General features: G+C 35.7%; 1 protein-coding gene across 3 annotated transcripts in view; it reads left to right on the top strand.

Annotated features, from left to right (window-relative positions):
* Positions 1-21724, top strand: part of VWA8 (von Willebrand factor A domain containing 8) — a 194232-nt gene that overhangs the window by 24704 nt on the left and 147804 nt on the right. For all 3 annotated transcript variants that reach the window (XM_054814621.1, XM_054814612.1, XM_054814630.1), the window contains exons 5-9: positions 10052-10219; positions 12221-12385; positions 12758-12807; positions 13132-13240; positions 16192-16296. In XM_054814621.1, the coding sequence (XP_054670596.1) occupies positions 10052-10219; positions 12221-12385; positions 12758-12807; positions 13132-13240; positions 16192-16296 (597 nt within the window). The remainder of the gene's footprint in view (positions 1-10051; positions 10220-12220; positions 12386-12757; positions 12808-13131; positions 13241-16191; positions 16297-21724) is intronic.

The raw sequence follows: 21724 nt of genomic DNA, 5'->3' as shown, positions 1-21724 counted from the left end.
GGAAGATGAACTTCAGATAGTGATGTTCCAGCTGAAGTTTTCTAACCCTCCATTTTAGTTAAAGACACATAAAATACAGTACATAGTTATGTTTAGCACCATCACAGATCTAATGATAGCTCAATAATAAAGGGGAGTAAAATTTTACAGGTTACGCTGGGGTTTGAATTTTAATTAGTTCATTTAATGATTTTGAGGTTTGCGGATGGCTGTATCAATTCAAAACATTACAGAAGCCAGACACTACTCTTTAAACCCCAGACCATGAACTGTTTCAAGACAGAGAAGTCTATCAGTAGGTGGCCTTACAAAATATTCCCAAAAGAACTTGGGTTACCATAGGGAAGGGGAACTCATATGAGGGACAGAAGACACAGGCTAGGCTTTTCAGATTTACATACCATTTCCCTTCCTGTGGAATCTCGTGCTTGCTCCTCATGACACCCAAGAGAAGACATCAAAGCTTGAAAGCCTGGTTTCCAGAACATCCACTGTATGAATTCTGTGGGTCAAATAAAACTTAGCTGTTGTTTAAGATAAGATGAGGCTCTTTGCATGCAAGTCATAATGCAGTAATGTAGTTATCTTACACTTTGAATAATAATATACTGTAATGAAAGCTGGCATCTTGTTACCAGAAATAACTCTAATATAGTGAATCATCAGGTTTGCAGACCCACAAAGGTTTGCAAAATTGTCCGTGAGTGATTGCTAAGATATTATGGTTGTTTATAACTCTGCATTTAATAGTGACAGATTAAATACTGTAAATTGATATCTCAGAAGTTTCAAAACATCTGATACATTTTAACATGAAGTTACTGAATATGATTGCAGTTAGTTATTTAAGATAGATTTGGAAGATGGTGATTTGGAAGCAGTGATTGAAATTCCTTATTGAAATGTATATTGAAGGGCCAGTGTATCACATACCCTTGCATATTAGCATTTCTTAGTATGAGAGTGAATCAAATGGGAGAAAATTTGGAGATAGGAAGTTAGAAGAGATAGCTGACAAGGGGGAAAAAGAAAAAAAAGGGGGTTATTAACCTCAGAAATAGAGGACCATTGAAATAAAGGTGAACATTGAATTATCAAATTAATTCCCAGTTAAAATTGTCTAAAATAAAGGACATATAATGGGGTAATGGTGAATTATTTGTTTTCATTCAAGTACCGATAGCAGAAAATTCTGTTTTCTTGTTTTTACCTCGGGCAATTAATTTTGGTTTTCAGCTGTTAAAAGCCTCAGAAATGTCATTATTGCTGTTACTGAGACAATTAAGTAACCTCTTGGTTTTATTCTGTAATTTATTGCATGGGTTAATTATGTTGTGTATTGAGTAATTAGTTATAATTACTTAAATATTTAAATGGCAGCTTCAAATTTTGCTTTTATTGATAGAAGAGCTTATCTTGTAGAGTGGTTTTCTGTTTTTGTAACTCTGCAGTTGAGCCACCAACTTGACTGAACCTGTATGAAGATTCTAAGATCAGCCTGTTGTATTTTCAAAAATTAAGGAATTAGATTTGATATTTTTATGTCCTTTTTTTTCCATTTCTGATGCAGTTTTGCTTTTTATTGTGTGTGTAGAGCTATAAAAGGCACACCTCTGGTTTAAACCCTTATTACTACAGCCTCCTATATTATTACTTACTACGTCTAAGGAAATCCTACATTATTTCAATGTAGCAGATGCAATTGGGAGAGCAACTAAGCCATTTTGTTACTGCTTGAGAGGTGTATTTCTCCAGGATTGTGCCACAGATAATGTTGCCTGGAATGCCCAGTTTTGTTTACCCTGCATCTTCCAGGTTTTGCATTATATGAAATAAGCTTCCCAAACACAGACCACTTTATTAAGTGTACGGCCTTTTCTGTTTAGGACAATCAAACTAACTGAGGTTGGAATAAGTAGAAAAATATTGTATGGTTATGCACTGAAAAATTACAAATACAATGTCATGTTTTTGAAGATTTGGTAATTAAGCTGTGTCCACTGAATGGATAAGTGTGTATATCACTGTCATTTCTGTATATACAGAATTAGACTCACTTTTGGTCTGTCTTTGAACTATGTAAACATACTCAATTTAATAGTATCCTTTTGCATCCCTAACTGCACCAGCATCATAAGTTATACAATGATAAAATGTAAAATTGATTGTAGAGATACCATAAAAATTATCTTCTACCATGGCTTGAAAGACTTCATGTAGTAATCAATGAAACACCCAGAGTGACAGAAATGACAGTTTAAACTATTCTGTCTGTAAAATGAACATGACATGAAATCCCCTGGAGTAGCACTAAACAGATTTAAGTTTGGTTTCTTTTAATCAAAAAAGATTAGAAAGAGAATTATAAAATGGGACATGAGATTGAGTGAAATTATAATCATATTTAAGAGTGTGTGTATATGCATCTATATATATGTTTGTGTATACATATCCAAAAAAAAACTTTCTATACTCTAGCAAAGAGATGGCTAAGAATAATTGAGCTTTTAAAAAAATTAACCAGTGAGTGCAAATTGTGTAATTGTGTGACTTATTAACTTGGAGGTGACAGCAGATTTTTGATGAGCTGGTAAGTTAGCCACAGAAAGGCATTGTCAGAAAATGTAATTTAGTTGACTAACTGTCACTGCAATATCTGTCTATCTGGTACAGAGAGCTAGATAGCAAAGTCTGTAGAAAGAAGAGGCAAGCTGTGCAGTGCTCCAGAAGTATGGTTGTTACTATTAATTTTCTTGTTGTGTCCAACATTGCAGAGGAAAAGGTAAAAAAGGGGGGGGGGGAAGAGGAAAAAATTAGAAAAAGAGTGTTTGGATGATGTTAATCTTTAATGGCATTGGCATAGTATATCTTGTATCTAAAAAGAAAATGCATGATAAGGACTTCTATATAGTAGCCCCTTAACTCATAGCAGTGATTTTGTTTTAATCATTTGCAGTACTTCTGTTATGTTTCTAAGAGTGTTGGCATTTAACTGGATTTGTTAGGTTAACAGTTCTTACTCCGCTATCTTGTTTTGATGTAGAGGGCTTATAGATGAAAATCTGTGATATAATGTGAGAAATATTAGGACTGTGTATTTTTAATTCCTTATAGACTGAAGTCAAAGATGTGGAGTTCTTTTTTCTTATGCTTGCGTCTGTTACCTACATATTCCACTTTCTTCTCAGCTAATATTTCCTACAATGCAGGAAGGGGCAATACTTTGTAATATGTGGGGTCATAACATTCATAGGCAATATGGACTTCATGGATGGTGCTCTGAATCAAAGTGATTTACAAGTGATAAGTAACTTGATCATTTTTAGATATCTGTCAAGTACTTAATTTCCTTTTTATTCTGCTACTCATCAGGAAGAAAAATTTAAATAACCCATCTCCTTTATTCTTGCCCAGAAGACAAGAGTTGTATGGAATGAAGATAAACCCCTCCCCTAAGTTTCTTTCTTTGCAGCTATTTGTGCTGGAAAATCTGTTCAGAAACTCAGATTGCTTGCTCCTGGGCCTGCTCTCTTCCCAGGGTGCAAAATGTTTCACATACCTGTAGTAAATGTACTGTTGTACTAATATATCTGGTGTAAAGCGGCTAAAATGGCCAGACTCTGCCTAGGTGGGGACATCACCTCTTGTAAATACAGTTTGCAGGCACTGTTGCAAAAACACCTGACTGTCATGTTAGGGGAAGGGGTGATGGAAATAAAAGAGATCATTTGACATGTGGTAATTCAAAAAAGGAAAAAAAAAATCGTGTGGAGGAAGCAGAAATCAATGACTGGGGAAGCTAAAATCAGTGACTATGAAATGAAAGACTGTTTCAGTTCTTGTCACACAAACATATTTATGATCTTATCATATGTTGATTCCCTTCCTAGGGTAAAATTTTCTAGCCTAGCGTAGTTTCTTTTTTAGTTGCTTTTCATTCTGTGCCATGGTGTTGCATCATGCTCACCAGTTCAGGCCATTCTTCCTCGCTCAAACATTAACTGCTGCAGACAGCTGGAGTCTCTCTTCGGGCACTAACTAGTCTGGCTGATGATGCTCTGGTATACTGTGATTTCTGTCTTTTTTTTAATTTAAAAAGGCGTGAATAACCGTATTAAATGCAACCTGCTCTGTAATTTTCCTAGCCTCATGGGGGAAAATTAGCTATAAAACTCACCCAGAAAACAGTTGATTAACTCAGCGGGGAGGTAGGCTGAATAGTGAAGATGTGACCCCCCAACCTCCATTACAGAGGGAGACAAAGGTTGAATTATTTAGTTCTTAAGTTACTTTTTTGATTTGACTAACTACGTTAGTTACTATTACATTTATTTTAATAAAACCTGAACATCACATTTGGAATATATGCAACTTGGTATATTTGTGGCGTAAATTGTTAAATGCAAAACTATAGTTTATTGTCATCTACAAAGTAAAAAATTTTGCAACAAAAATGAGGATACACATTTTAGATGAATAGTAGATCTCTTTGTAATCTCATCTTTGAATGGCATTATACATTCAGAACTTTTTTATTAAATACATGTTATTTTAAACAACTAATACAAGATTTTACAAATATTTAAGGAAAAAATAACTAAGTTTTTACAAAAAGTTTACATTGTTGCTTTGAAACTGGTTGAACATGGCTTTTGATAGTCCTTTATCTTATTACTGGTTTTTGACAATACTTTTATTTTTGGAGGAAGTATGTTATCACTTCAGTCCATTAAATAGTCATCCATTTCAGCGTTGCTCAACAGCTTTCCTGTTTGCTCAACTCATGAGGGAGAACAATAACTAAGGAATTAAGAGGCCTAAAAACTGAACAAATATGTTGAAAGGTATTCTTTGGTGGAGGCATACCATTAGACATGCTGTTTACAGATATTTTTAAAATCTAGCAAAGTAGATTCCCCAATAGGAGACAACCTTATATGCTTCACTGCCCTCAACATCTGTTTGTACGTCTATCTTTAGACTGTCTCTAAATTTCTAGATAATTCGCTATTTCCATATAAGTATTATAAAAATTTGATCATCTTATTAGTTCTGTTGCATCTTCTTAAAAGAATAACCTGAGGCACTTATAGTAAATTACAAGTCTTGGTCAATGTCCTCTTCCTTCCCCAGCAGTAAAATGAGGAGTAAAAGCTCATAGCATGTTCCATTCTGAATCTGTCATTTCTTTTCCTGGTATCTTTTACTTCTTGGTTAGTTTTAATGATTTAAATTTTAAAAATGTGATTAATTGTATTTGACCCATGGAAAGAAATTTAGAAGATATCAATTTCCTCTGAGTTGTGTGATATTTGGAAGGTTGGTAGGTTACAGGAACTCAAATTAATGTTCACCTCCCATCCCTGGAAGACAGGCTGCACCATGGATTTAATCATTCAAATTCTGCCTGCTGCAGCCAATCAGCATCATGTTAGCTCAAAACCAGTTCAAGTTTTGTGTTGTCTTTACCAGATGGTCATTAAGGATCTATTTTCACCATAAGAAGACATCTGGACATTACATTGTTGGGATGTTTATGAGATACCGGAGTGAATGGAAAAACTTGGGTGGATGAGTTTGTGTGGGATATTGTGCGGGTGTGGGAACAAGATACTGCATTGGAAGAGACGTCTGAAATGTAGGCTGCAGATGTAGGGAAACCTTACCTCATTAGTTCTTGTGTTCACTGAGCTACTTGTTCTGTTGTTTTTCCATGTTGTAGTTATGGTTGCTGTGCTTGAGATGTCATTACAGGGATCCAGTTTTCAGAGCAGGGGCAAGTCGTCTTCTAAAAAAACCCAAAAACCCTAAACTTATCTTGAGGTAGCTCCTGAAACAGAGACAATTACTGATTACTGTTGAGCAATTTCTGGCAGCATTTTTTAAATAAAGTTCTGAAACATAGCCTGCACATCATATTCAGAATGATGCCCAGGTTTGAAAAATTAAAGCCCTTTAGTGTTCCCTGAGAACCTTCCTCACTGATTTCAGGGCAACCACAGAATCACAGCATGGTAGGAGTTGGAAGAGACCTCTGGAGATCTAGTCCAACCCCCCTGCTAGAGCAGGATCACCTAGAGCAGGTTGCACAGGGATGCGTCCAGGTGGATTTTGATTATCTCCAGAGAAGGAGACGCCACAACCTCTGTGGGCAGCCTGTGCCAGTCACCCTCAAAGTGAAGAAGTTTTTCCTCAGAAAACCAGAGTTTTCTGGTTTATGATAAGCATTTTCCCAAGAGAAGAGAACCACCGTTTCAGTTCTGGTATTTTAAACTGTACTGTTAAAATTTCTTGTGCCTTTACAAACTATTTTGGTTAGCTTTATAGAAATGTCCTCCTTTCTCTGGTGTTTGTGCATTTCAGTATGTCCATTGTGCTGAGCGTTTTTCTGTCCTTCTTCCCTTTCTGACACTGTATAACTTCATCCGTGTGCTTATACACTGTGATTTATGTCAAAATTGGGGTATACAGCTTTCTGCAGTTGTCGTGTTGTGCACTGCTCAAGTGGAGGAGCTCACCGTGGTTCAGCTACAGGAAAGATGATGAAAGTCCACTTAGGGTTGTCTTGTTCCTAAGGTGTTTTTGCCTTTAAAGATAAAAATATATTTTTATAGGTGTGGTGTGAAACCAGGGTAAGCAATCTGCATTACGTTATTTTTTGCATAAAGCCATTAGTATGAGAGCAGCATCATGTGAAGGGGTTCTGCTCCTGGCCTGTGGTAGCTGCAGGTATTCCCTGGAGCAGGTATCCACATTACCATCCTCTCGTGCCCTAGAAGCACGGGTGGGAGGCAGCAGCATCTGTCCTCCTCTGATGAGAAAAATGGTCCCTCACTGCAATTAGAATAAATCTGAAAGTAAACATTTAACAAATCCTTCTTGGCTTTTTAACAAGAATTAATACTTTTAATCTCAGGTTTGTTATCGGGGTTGCACAATAAGAGTCTCCCCTGTCAAATTATGTTTTATGTTAAACATTTAGAACAAATGAGGCTAGTGAGAGAGGGAGGCAGCACAGCTATTTCTGGGTTTTCATTATAGAATTATGAAGATTTGTGTTTTGGAAGCATTTTAAAAAAATGATTTTCAGTGACAGATTGCAAACTTACTTTCCTTCCTCTGATTTTTTAATGCATTTTAGTTTCCATACCAATCCATCAATACACAGATAAAACTGAAATGATGATTCAGAGGATGCCTTGTACTATGCCTAGCTTATTGCAAAAACTTATTACTCATTACCAACCAGAATGCAGAAATATCATAGTTCAGCCAGAGATATGCAGCTGTTTTGGTCTTATGAGCAGACTTTATGCTATTTAACACAAGAACTTCAGAAGCAGATGAATTGCGCATTTATTTCATTGTATTTTTGAGGACAATTTCCAATATTTCAGATGCGCTTTGAAGATATGAGGAGCACAATTTGGAGGAAAGCAAATCAGAGTAAATTAGCACCCAGGTGGTGGGGATGTTGTTGTTGTTATGGGGTGTCTTTTGATTAAGAAGTGCAAAGCCGCTGTTGTGCATTCAGCCGTTCTTGAAGCTGATTATAAAAGGTAACTGTAGGTAGGCAAAGACAATGTGTAGCATACCTTTTGAAATATTTCTGTATTGAGAAATAGAATTTTGAGTAAAAACTTCAAATACTTTCCAAGTTCAGGAAACTGTTTACTGTTTTATATTTTGATCCTTTAAGATGATGATCAGCAGGGAACATAGTATAATAGGCTGCTTCTCAAGATTGCACTGCTAATGGAGAGCATCTTCTTTCTTGAAGAGAATGATTGGTATATACCTCCAGATATTTGCAGTCTACCTCTACAGCAGATTGTCTTCATGTATAAACCCAGGAGAGAGATTTATGTTGATACTGGAAGCCTGTTACTTCAGCAAGCCTTCATCCATGGAGTGCGTGTCTCAACACGAGTCAACAAGATTCTATGGATACTCAAAATATTTTGAAACCATATGAACAGAATGTGTGTTTTCCTCTGACTAGTAAAACTCAGTCATAAAGTCTTCATAGACTTATAATATGCAGAATCGGACCAACTTGGCAAATAAATTGTTTGTTAAAGAATATTCTGGCTGTATCTCCAAACTGCATTTAGACAAAATAGCATTTTGTTCGTGCCAGGTATTGGACTGGCCACTGGAGACTCAGGTTTTCTATTCAAGCAGGTTGGAGCAGATTTTTGACTTGTCCAGTGACCTTCCTAGAGAAGAATGTTAGTACAGAATTTGTCCTTTGTACACATTTTATGGGATGAGTAGAGAGGAATTTTATATTGCCTGTAGGTAGATTACGATATGCTAAATTAACAAAAACAAAAAAATCAACTCAACTCACATACTGATTGCTTTTACAAAGAATTGATGATACAGTGGAAGAGAAATAATCTGAGGACTATTACTTGCTTATATAGGATGTCTTTCAGAGAAGGGAACTTGGTCTAGAGATGTGTACCAGGATTTTGGAGTGCCTTTTTTCAGGAATATTTGCTTGAATCCAGATTAGATACAGGAATTATTTCTATTTTAATACCAATGTGAAAAGCTTACATTATGACCAATTTGCCAGTAGTTATTTATGCTTCTATAATGTACATAAGAAGCATCTAAATTAGTTGGTCTTTTCAATTAGTGTTGTCTCAGGTGGATCTCTAATTCTGTTGTATGTTTTGTACCATGCAGCAATTCACTTGTGCTGAACTGTTCATTGTTTCTAGTTTATGCTCATGCTTATGTCCTTTATACATCTGCTTTCATATGTAATTCTTTTTTCCTTGTTATTTTTGTATTCTGGTACCTCTTCATTATTTTTTCTCATATCTTCCTTCTTTCTCTCTGTCCTAGTTTTTGACATCTATTGTATTCATCAGAGATTTCCATCTAGCATCATATGACAGGTTTTTCTGTAGGAGTTTGTAGGAGACATGCTGGGAAGAGATTTCATTTATTCTCCCTTTGCAACTGCGCTTGTGACTAAAATTTTGTTAAAATGTAATAGGAATGCAAAGGAAGACTCTTTGGTGCCTCTAAATGTTGCCTGTGCTAAACCTGCTCCATTATTATCTGATTAAACTTCTGCAAATTGGAAGTAGACAAGAATGCACTGAATTTCAGAGTCTTTTACTGGACAGTAATTGTGAATATTAGATATGAAGTGCAGTTAATTTACCTGAGTGAATGTCATTGACTGCAAGAAAGTTGCACAAAATTACCACCACCAGAGTTTAGTTTTACATTTTGGCTCCACATTATGCAATTAAGTAAACAGCCGCATATAAACAACTAATGAAGTAAAACAGAGAAAATAAATAACTTTCTATCACAAAGGCTCCAAAGGATTATTGAGTTAATGGCTACATTTTTATTCTGGTTTTGTAGAAGACCATGGTCAGTCAGGGGATATAATTCTAAATCTTTTTAATCTTAACACATTTTTTAACATCTGATTATTTATAGCACTGTTTTGTTTTTATCTTCCATGTGTGGTTTCAATAGACTTTTGTTCTAGTCAGACTGTACTGAGGATGAATTACATTGGTGCATAAGCAGAGCAATCCAAAAGAATACCTGACATTTTTTCTAAATATTTTAATATTATTATAAACATGTAAAACCACCTTGATTGATTGTTTTCTGTATAAATAGCTCTACCAGAATTGTTAGATGGTGTTAAAATACCTGAAAATAAAAAATATTATGCAACACTAAAAATAAAAGGTTCCACATATTGATATATACTGGCTATACACTAAAATGTCTGCAAGGTTTTACATTGTATTCTGTTGGTACAAAATACTGGAACTTATTTCTGTCAGTCCCTATAACAGTTAGGAGATAACAGCGCTACACATTCATGAGCTGGAATTTTAAGGCAGTCAACTGTCACTCTTCCTGATCGCTGCTGATGTGCATCTTATTGATTCTTACAGAAATAAATACTGTTTAGGGAAGCACTTGGAGGTTCTTTGCAGCAGGATTTAATGAGATATGTAATGTTTATTTCTATTATAATATTGGGGGGGTTATTTTTGAAAAGTGTGCAGTTCGTGCGGCTACCGAAGGCAGAATCCTTGTGCTGGAAGGTTTGGAGAAGGCTGAGCGGAATGTCCTGCCGGTATTAAACAATTTGCTGGAGAACAGGGAAATGCAGCTTGAAGATGGTCGTTTTCTCATGTCTGCAGAGCGTTACGACAAACTTCTGCAGGTATGGAAATACTGTTTGGATTTTGCCTTTTTTTTTTTTCTTTTTTTTTCCTGTTCTTGGTAGTGCTGGAAGACCGTTATGAAGGGGAGAGTGCTTATGAGCCAAATGGGGGAAATCTCACCAAGGTTTCTATGGTTTTTCTGGGATATAACATAGCTTTCACCCTGCCTATTTCATCCTATGCAAGAAGTCAAACTACTGCTTGCAACAACATGGAAAGGTTTTCATCTGTATCTTGCCTGTCCACATGAAAAAGAGTAGTCAGTGTTAACCTTGTATGGAGCCTGTATGTTTCTAAAATGTGAAAGCCACAATGTGAGAGTAACCGAAATATACTTGTGAAGAGAGGTTTAAGTTGAAGTTGTTCCCATAAAGTTCAGATAATGCTTCAACATTGCAATAGCCTTGTTGCTACGCTTTTAAAATGTTAAGATACAAAAGAATGAGGTTAAGATGGGCGTTACTGTATTCATCAGTGCTGTCTTGCCTTTAATTTACAAAAGTATATGTAAACAGCCAATCTAAATTATAGAAAATGGTTAGAGTATTTTCTTTTGATAGGAAATGGGATTTTAGTGTCTGCTGCTGTTGCTGCTTTAGCCACTTCCCTTTTTTGGGGGCTTTGAGTCCTACTACTTAAATTTGAGTGGATACTTTTCAGGCTTTTGGAGACCTCAGTACATTTCATCAGACAGTTTCCAGTAATACTCTGCATCTCTGCTTTCATGTACTGTAGTTTCCGATCACATACCTGTCAGTCTCCCGTAACAGTCTGACCCTTGCTCGCTCATGTTTCTGTCTGTCGTACCTAACTGTGCTTAGGTACGTAATTCAGACCCATGTGGCACGGGAAGAAAATTTGCAATAAGCCTTCTGTCATTGATCCCAATTGTATGAAGTTGCCAACTATGTTCAAGTACTGTAGTGGATCTCTGAAAATGTATCGTTATTTCTTATGCCTCTCATCTGTGGTTATAATTTTTCTGATCCATGCCTTTTCCAAAAACATTTTTATGGTATTTAATTAGTAGATGCAGTTGTTGGAAGCATTATTATTATATCTTAAAAGTAAGCTTTTAAAATGTAATTGTATTTAAAGACTGAAAATGAGAATTCAAACTTAGACAGTATTTGGTTGCAATTACGCAAAGCATCTTCCTCTTTTCTTTTTTTCCTTTTTAACACTTTTCTAATGATAAAATGTTTCCAAATGAGTGCCTCAGGCACACTGCTAATAGTATATGAATTAAATAAATCTCTTGCTACGATACTAAATCTAATATTGTTTTGTTGTTTGGGGAATATTGTATTATATAAGCTAATGTTCATTTACTCTTCTGTGTGAAGAATTATTGGACATCTAGGTCTGCAGGAAATGTATTCATGTATGGTTTCAAGGAAGACTTAACTGTGATGTGGGCAGACTAAAGAGTGCATTTTATGTATGCAATGAATCTTTTACATGGCAACAAGTGAAATACAACATTTAGAGTCTAGTTCTGTATTATTGCTTATAATAAAGCATAATTTGTAAATGAAACTTTTAAAATGCAGATTTTAGTCTCCCTTACAGTTATAAGAGGGGAAAAAGGAAGGAAAAAACCCAACTTACTCATGGTAACCCAATTCTAATGTTTTAGAGTAAAATATATTTTCTGGTTTGTTTATTTTTCCATTCTTTGTGACAACAACGTGGTAACGATATTTTTTCAACTTTGACCATCTGTGGGGTCTTCAGTCAAACTGCTAAAGGCTTGAAAGCTGCACTTAATCAAGTATTCTATCTATGTTCATTTTGCAATAACTTGCTTTTACCATCCACAAATTTGACCTGTTCAATGCTTTCTAGCCCCTCTGAATAAAAGATGAGAACATTACCACAGTTAGGTTGAAGGGCCAGGGCTGTTAGTCAATCTGCAGTTTAGTTGTTGTAGCTTTTTAATGATGTAATGTGGGTTTTTTGATTTTGTTTTTTTTTTCTTGTTGCTTTAATTAATTTAGGATCATGCAAAATCAGAGTTAGATGCGTGGAAGATTGTTCGGGTTAGTGAAGATTTTCGAGTGATAGCATTGGGCCTGCCAGTACCTAAATACTCTGGTAATCCTTTGGATCCACCCCTGCGCTCTCGATTTCAAGCTAGAGACATTTATCATCTGCCCTTTAAGGTAAGTGTCCTGGCAGAAGAGTTGGATTATCTGTACTTCACTTACCTCACCTCTGAAAAGAATCCGTGAGTAGGGTATTTTTCCTACTGGGGCCTAATAAATTCCTGAAAAGCAGGCTTAGAGTTGCCAAGGAATGCTGCAGCAGAAAAATAACTTCCGTAAAATAATATAACTGTAAAAGAAAGATTTGATAATCTTTCTTCTTCTTTTTTTTTTTTTTTTTTTATAAAATTAATTCTATGTCAAGAATTGAGTAGACTCCTAATGTCTAAATTAGAGGGAAAAATAGAAAATGCTGCTCACATTATGAGCTGTGACCCACAGTATGATCCCAAAATTAATTTACTGTCTGATTTTATGTTCTATTTTCAGGACCATCTTCAGCTATTATATTCAATTGGATCAAACATTTCCGCAGAGAGGTAATTTTTCATAATTAAAAAAAATAAAAATGGAATGAATGAAGAAAAGCAATGTCCTTTCAGGATTCCTTGCTATTTTTGTATCTTCTGTCACTGCATAGAGACCAGAACTGAAGAAGTTTTTTAATATGTGTGGGTGTATGCTCACACAGCTTTTCATATGCAGCCTTCATATAATGAATCCTTAATGCTTTAGAACTTCAATCACACCTTGCTTATTTGTGCTCAGAAATTGTTTCAGCATCTTATACTGTATTTAACTTTTTAGGCTTTAGTATTTTAAATAGCATGTATAAAACTCTGGAATTACTTTTTCCTATGCAGAATTTCTCAGCTCCTGTCTTTTGCTACAACTCTCTGCTCGCAAGAATCTTCTACATTGGGACTTCCAGATTTTCCTTTAGACAGCTTGTCGGCTGCAGTTCAGATTTTGGTATGTGCATACACATGTGCTGTGAAACTGTATGGGCTTAAAATTTCTCAAAATTAGATTTGGATTATTCGTGTTGTTAGAAGATGATTAACATGAACATTTAAAAAATAAACCTGCAAAAACCTAAGGATGGTTTGAGGGAGAAAAGCCCCAGTCAGAGAACTCTGGATAATACTTTAAGCAATACTGAAGGACAAAGTATGGCATGATGCAAGATTTGTGATGTGATTAAATGTATCTTAGTGCTCAAAATAATGTTTTTTATTCTGCTAAATCATCTTACCTGACTTCAGGGGCATCTATAGTTTACCTGATGACACTGAGGTTGTCATCTAGGACTCCCCTTTTAGTCAGTGGAGAGAAATAAAAATCACAACCTAGAAGTGTTTCTGATTTAATGGTATGCATGTGAATCGGATTGATTGTGTTACAAAGACACCAATTACTCTCCATTGACACCTATAAGGATCCAAAACAACTAATCAAATGTGGGTTTAGGAGACAGTTAAGTTGTATGAGATCAAGTCTACATTAGGTCTTTGGGTTGGCTGGGGAATTTAGAATAAACATAGACATAGGTGGTTACCTGAAGATGCAGGTTGTGCACACTTGACGATGCAATACTTTCTGACAGTTACAGTCCATAGGGAAATAAAACAACTGTATGCTTGCTGAGTTCACAGTGGCAGATCAGGCAGGTCAGGACTAAAGCTGTGGCAGTCTTTCTACTTTCCCTGACAGGCTTTTGTCCCTTGGACTTTATAGTTACATGGTAAAAAATCAAAGTCAAACTAGAAGATGCCTCCTGAAGGGAGTCAGGGAGATGAGATCTGTATAAAGAGAGAGGAGTTGGTACCTTTTTGCGTGTGGGAAGATATGGTCAACCCAGGAGGGTAAAATACCAGGACAGCTTCTCAAACTCTCTCTCCAAGGTGCAGGTGTCTGTAGAAAGGACTCTTAGGATAATTCTTTGTTGTGTCTCTTGTGCAATCATTTTTCCTATAGTACTGCACAGTGGCAGATTGCTTCTGCATATTTTATTGGATTATATGCATACTAATATTGGATTAAAACATAGCAATTACTTGTGTTACTGTGGTGCTCAGTCCCTTCAATTGTGCTGGATACTGACAGACATAATTTTTTTCTGAATTAGTGATACTACCTCAGAAGAAAGTGACTAAAATTGAAGTTCAGAGAAATGAAACGGTATTTGGAGGGATTTAGGAAAGAAATACATGTTGGATTTTAAAAGAAATTGCAACTTTTTATTCTTTGAGCCTTGTAGTGAAAAATTATTTTTAAATGAATGCCAGATGGCTTTCAGAGTAATGGAAGGAAAATGAGCCCTAAGCTATTATCTAAACTATGGAATGAAGGAAGCATTTTATTTTACATTAGAGAATGTGAAGTGTTATCATTGTATGACAGTGTCTTTTTTTAGGTAGATGAGAACTGTTTCTTTTAGAATTAGTTTTAATCACTTAGTTTTCTAAGCTGACTGTTCTCAGTGGTTCTAGCTACAGCATTTTTCCTTCACACGCTGGGTCACTGCCATCCTTTACTTCTAGCTTGGTTGATTTAACCATTTAAAAGGGTGTAGGGAATGCATTGTAATGACTAGCTGCTTATCTTCTGTCATGGATTCATGCAGTGCCAAAATGCATTTCTTAGGTTGAAAACTCCTGCCTGCTGAAAGGGAGAATTTTTTTTATAGGGTGCTGTTCTGAAGAGGCTAATTTCATACACACCATTGTAATTATTATTAATTTGAGATAATGTGGACAAATTATATGTTATGTCTTTATATATAGACAGAGGGCTTTTAAAATGCAATAAAGGGCTCCCTGATCCTTTCAGCAGTACATTTACTACACTGCCTTAAATGGTTTATTTTTACTGATCTTTTTTTTTTAATATGGAACATTATAAATAGTATTGCTGATTATAAGTATGAATTGAATTATGCATTTCATAAAATATGCATCTCCTAATTTCATTTCTAAGCAACTCTTCTTTCAGTTGGGTGCCTATGTAAATCCAAGTGTATTAACTGAAAACCGGTTGATTTTATTTGAACTATATTACTTTTTACTTAGTTTGATGAAGGCTTAAAAAAGTAGTGTCAGTCCACTGACTGTTTTTCACTACTGTTACACACAAGTAGTCCTTAAAGATGTGCAAGTCTTTTTTTTAAAACAATCAAGCATTACTTCAGGGTTTTTGAAACACGCTTTTGCACCATGAAAAGCTTTATGCATATGTTTCTTGAGCATTCATAAATGCACTTCCATTTCCTTCTCTATTACTGCAGCAAAATAATTAAATCTTTGTCTAGTTCAGGCAGCAACTGACAAAAGATTTAGTACTCACAACTAACAAGGAGACAGTAAAAAAACTCACACCATTGTTTTCAATTTTGTGTAGAAAGTGTAAGCATATTTAGTAACTCATTTCAAAACAAAACAGTTTGGATCAAACTGTTCAGAAATTTCAAGGAATTGATTTGCTAAGTAGAATCTGTACCATGTAATAGAATAAAAATTAAATACTAGAAATTGCTGCAAATGAGTAGATCATTATTGCAATATAGATTTCTTGTCATACTGATTCTTTTCTAGTAGTACTATGAAATTTGGTTACCTATGGTGGGATTTGTCTCTCCTAACCTTAGATGTCTTTAGAAAAACTATGTCCTAAAAATTACTTTCTTTCCTGTGCATAAATGGAAGCTACAGTGAATGACTGAGATACCTATTCTACTTTTGACATTTATATTATAACGAATTGCACCTGAGAAATGCCTGTTTTGACATTTGGTTGAATACTGCATCTAGCGGTTATTTGTATATTGCCCTTACAGTTTTAAGTGCAGCACTGTATAGGATTTTTTCAGATTAATAGCTGATGATAGGATGAGCCAATCAATTTTTTTTTTTAATTTGAATTAGGATTCTTTTCCTATGATGTCAGTCCAGAATGTTATTGACCGACTTTACCCCTATAATGTTTTCCTTGGAAAGGAAGGCAGGACTGCAGTCAAAGATGCGTTAAAAGTAAGTATTGCACATATATATTATAATTCCTGGGAGTGATGGATTATGACAGTAGTTCTCCTGACTAATGTTATTTCTCTACTTCTGTAGAAAAAAAAGAAATCTTAAGTAAACTAAATGGCTGCATAACTGCTGATGCTAAAACAATATTTAAAAAAATCCCAAACTTCATAAACTAGTAGCTATCATTATAGTGAAAGGTGAAACCTGTATGTTCTGTAGAATGTTTAGACCTCCCTTCAAGACTACAGAAAAACCCTCATCATATAAGTGGTTAATTAACTTGAAAGTAGCTGCTTATATGGTTAAGGTAGTCAAATGCTTAAAAAGTACCTCTGGCATTTGCCTTTAAAGAGGAGATACTAAAATGGCAATAGAGATCACATGCACAAAATGCATTCAGTATAGTATAATTATAGATTATATTAATCTTTGGTTTTGATCAGCGTTAGCCTTTTGTTGCTTGTCGTTGGTCAGATCTGTTTTGTTGTTTTGTCTATGTTTAATAACAGCTTATAAAGCCTATAATTATGCTGGGTTATTCCATTTATGCTTTTAAAACTTCATCACAGTGCCGACTTTCTTTCATTTTTGCATATGTTGTAGGAGTTATATATGTTGTTGAAAATTAGTGTTCGTGACCTAGAGCATCTTACCCAACTCTTTGAGTCCTGAAGATTTGAAATTATTTGTACGTGCGTATTTGGAAGTAACCAACTTTGTAGCCAGTGAATTTTTGTTTTTCCTAAAACCAAGCCTACATGTCAGGGAAATGTTTGTAGCCCATCCCTGCTGACACCTCCCATATACAGTCTTTTGAAATTGGAGCTCAATCCTGTATTCCCTGTTTAGCTGGGCTGGTCTCCTATTTGTCTTCCTGAATTTTTGGAATGGGCAATTCTTGCATTTGAAGGAGGTTGTCCTGAGTGACCTGCTAGCTTTCATGCACCTTCAAAGCTGCCTCCTGTGGGAGGCGCTTCTCTGAATAGCCCTATCTGACCTGAAATCCAGGATCTGTAGTCTGTTACTTGCCCTCATCACTCCCCCTCAGGATTTTGAACTCTGTTATTTCATGGTTGCTACAGCCAAGGCTACCATTGCCACATCCACAATCAATTCCCCCTTGTTTGTGAATAACAGGAGCCATCTTTGCATCATCCCTCCGAGACAGTGCACTGCCTGTGTTGAGATGTTATTCCAGGCAGCCTTAGAAATCTAGACTGATCGTGTCCCACCGTGTTGCCTTTCCACCACATGTCAGGGTGATTGAAGTTGCCCATAAGAGCCATGGTCTGGGTGGAAGTAGACTTCTATCTGTTAGCAGAGCAGTAACAGTCACTTCTGTTCTTAATATGCCTTTATTTTAAATCTTTTTGTTTCCCCTGTCAATTCTAGATGGTGAAGGTCTTTATGTTCAGTACCATCAGCTTCCTCCATTTTCCATTTCTTTTATTTAATTTCATCTGTTGTGCATGCTTTTGCTTCCAGTGTAAGACAGATTGATTTGACTAGTAAAATCTTCTTTCTCAATGATGGTCTGCTTTACATACCTCCTTATCGTTTACATTTTTCTGTGTTAATTTTCCTTTTTTTTCTTTGATACTCTTCCTCATCACTACTTATACAAACTTGTCCCATTATGTCAACAAGTACATATAATCTTATTTGAAATTTTATTCTATTTGCACACAACAAATATTGTTAAAGAATGAACCTTAAGAAATACAGAAAATAACTGTTTGAACTGAGGAACTTCTGTTTATAATGATATTTTAGTAATGGCAGCATCAGTACTTTATTAAATGTGGATAAGAAATTATTTTTTTTTCATTCCATAAGAAATGTGAGGCAGAGGAGTCTGGTAGAAGCAAGGTGATTTCTTTACTCTACTATCCTACAGACTTCCATTGAGTGTCCTGCTAATATTTCCTACTAAATGCTTTTCTCTGTGTAACAGAATACAGTTAGGAAATACTAATCTTAACTGGGAGGTATTGAGAGTTGAAAAAATAAATACTTGAAGTGTATTTGCAAATGATGGGTTAATTTGTGTAAATTGAATTACTTTTTAACATCAGCTAACATTTAAAGAAAATAAATTTCATACACTAAAATGTAAAGTTTAGGCATTGGACTTGGAGACAGATGTGGGGAAGTAGTAATCTAGCTGATAACGTATCTTAATTGCAGGATGTCTTCCCTTCCAGGCAGCTGTCGGAGCTGAGAAATGAGGTAGCCAGTGGTTAGGCTAAACAGCTGGTTTTGGCAGCTGTTAGACCCTGTGCATATTTCTTGAAGAGATCATGTTGTCCAGGCACTGTCTTCTCAAACATTATCTTCAACTTGGGTAAATCTTTTCCTAATGTGCCTCTTGCTGAGTGGATCTAGTTGGAGTTAAAACCTGTCTTAGGCTTAACTCTGTCTATCAACCAACTTTTTCATTTGATACAAATGTAGTTCTTTGTGTCAAACTAGTTAGCATCAAAAAAAGTGTTTGTGGATTGCACGCTAGTCCAGCATCATCAGCGATTGTGAGAGTTGCTTATCATACAGAACATTTGTACAAAGGCTGCAATTTGCAGCATTGATTAGTTCATTAGCTTGCAACAGACAGGACAGAAGTACCAAAATAAACTTGAGAATGAGTGTCTGTGTGTACCCTTATTTGAAGTTTCTGCACTTTGGAAACTGTATCAATTTCTATTCCGATTCTTAAAGATCTTAAACTTAGGAGATCTTGCAAAGGAAAATATTACTTGGTTTGAATTCTGGCCTTTAAAATTATTCTATATTTGCATGAAATATTGGCATGACAAATTATTTTGACTGACAGGTGAACATTTGAAATATGATTGCAAAAATGAAGTAAAAATTTATTTAAGCTTTTTCTCTAGAAGATTTAGATACAGAGAAATTGCTGCTTTCAAGGAAAACAGATTCCAGTTAAACATTCCCAAACAGTAAGCTTAAGCAGTAAGTTTTCATTCCTGTATACTATTGATAGACATTTATAAAATGGTCATCTTCATTTAGGCTGAGTTTGGTGGCTCATAAGAGACTTCAAGTGTTCTTTACGTATTTCTTCATTGTTCCATGAGCTTTTAGTATTCTACTTCAGATTCATCAGAGATTTTGGATTTGCTTTTTTAATTCTCACATGCCTTTTGTGTGCCTTTTTTTCCCAGTATTGGAAACACCCACTGTGTTTATTTTTACCTTCTAATCCAGAGAATCTTCCCATCAGATTTTAGAAACAACATATAGATCAGCTTTGTCTTAATAAATAAGCAAGTCCCTTTTAGCCTACCATCTGGGTATTTAACTTCACTCTAAGACCCTTCTGGAATTTTTCTTCATTTTTTTTCATGCCTTGATTAATTCTGTGTTTATTGTCTTGATCTTATATCAGATAAAAGCTTGTCTGTTCCCTTTGACTCATTTTTGTGTTATTTGCACACTCACTGTAATCTTACCTGATCTCCTCGAAAACTGTTTCCCTGCCTCACGGTAGGGAATCCTCAGACTATATAGGCACTATCTCATAGAGAGTGGGCAAATAGTTCAGAAAACCGGAATCTTCTTTCTTGTCTAGGCAATCCTGTTCACTTCTAAGATATTTCTGTTGCAAATTTTGGTCTAAGGAAGAATTTGATTCTCTTTTTATTTCCCCCAAAATAATCTATAGTATTTGGAGTTTTGCATTAGTGAACATTCTTAGTGCCAATACATACCATTGTAGTGGAATCTGTCCTTTAGGACTTCATCTGTCTGTTCTGTCTTGCACTTGCAGTTCTTATTTTGCTTCTTGTGAAACAGTTCAGTCCTCTTGTTCCTTAAAAATTCTCTTCCTTCCCACGCAGAGAATTTTTAAGAAAGATCAGTTGCCTTTGGATGCCTCTTTTGGATCACTTAGCTGTCTTGTGGGTTCAGCATAAGTGGTTATCTGCAAATACATCTCATTTAAGCTCTCTGTTCCTTTGACCAGCTGGATCACCAGCATATTCTTTGCAGTTTCCATGCTGAGACATTACTGATCATTAGATACTTCCAAATGGCCAGACCTCCTCTTCTTCCTTTTTTCTAATTTTTACAGTTTGCCTTTTCTCAAGTGTTTCTGGCATGCAGACAGTTTGGACTGCCAAACCTCTTCCTTTGTTTTTGGTGGCCAGTCTTTTCTTTTTTCCTTCTTGAATCTGAGGCAATGAATCTGCCCACTTCTGGCTCACCAGGTATCTCCCAAACTTTGTGATACTGAATGTTCTCAATAGTTGTCCTTCCAAGCCACAAATATTTTTTTTCCTTTACAGCTATCAACTTGGACTTTGTATAGAGGAGCTTGCTTCTGGCTCAGGCAGAATCACAGAATCGTTTTGGTTGGAAAAGACCTTTAAGCATCAAATCCAACCGTTAACCTAGCACTGCCAAGTCCACCACTAAACCATATCCCTAAGCACCACATCTACGCATCTTTTAAATACCTCCAGGGATGGTGACTCAACCACTTCCCTGGGCAGAAATATGTTTAATGTGTTGTAAATCCATTTCATGCCACTTTCTGATTCTGTATATGGCTGTCATAATTCTAAATGAAGAACTGCATCAGAGAGATCTGTCTTACTCTGAAAGCCACAAACAGTTCCCTTGTTTGCTGCTTCTGTCCAGGTATAAGTGTGGTAACTTGTTTAATTACTAAATTATCCAGTTCAGCAGCATCTCCATGCTTATATGTGATTAATTTGAATTGTACAAATTCAGTTAAATGAATTCAAGTTGTATAAATTCAGTAAGGATCTGCACGGAGATAGATAGTCTTCTTTCACTGTTGTGATTTGGGATCTAAAAGGCTAGCACAGAACCCATAACAACATTTTAAGAAAAAAAAAAAAACACCACCAAAAAAACAAATGAAAAAAACACATTAGAAATTTTAGATTCCCAAGACCTTTGTGTATAAGGTCTGCTGCTGTCTCCAAATCTTCCTTGTTTGATACAGAGGCTGCTGGTGCAGATAATCTTGCTTGCTCACAGTTTTCTTTTGTTGGTATCGGATTAAGGGATTTTAGTGTACAAGCAGTTTGCAATTTTGTGTATGAACAGCTTTGGCCCTATCCAAAATGCCATTAATTTAGTAAGAATATTACAATTTACTAATGAACAATAAGGCAAGAACATCTGTAGTTCATTTCACAGAATCGTAGTTGAAGCATTCCTTAGAATCATAGTTTGAGATACTACTCAGTAGGCATTCCTCTCCTCTGTTGTTGTTTAAGCATTTAATGGTATCTGAAGTAGACTCAGCTGTTACAATAAGAATATAATTTGGTGCAGCCCTTTACTAAAGTACTTTTATCTTAAATTCCTGTTTAAACATGAGATTTTTGTAAGCCCTTGTTCCAGAATGGGAATTTACAAAATGATGAAGAGCCAA

The sequence above is a fragment of the Grus americana genome, chromosome 1, assembly GCF_028858705.1.
Source record: "Grus americana isolate bGruAme1 chromosome 1, bGruAme1.mat, whole genome shotgun sequence".
Taxonomy (NCBI): Eukaryota; Metazoa; Chordata; class Aves; order Gruiformes; family Gruidae; genus Grus; species Grus americana.
The sequence above is the reverse complement of the archived record's forward strand: the minus strand, read 5'-3'. Positions and strand labels throughout refer to the sequence as shown.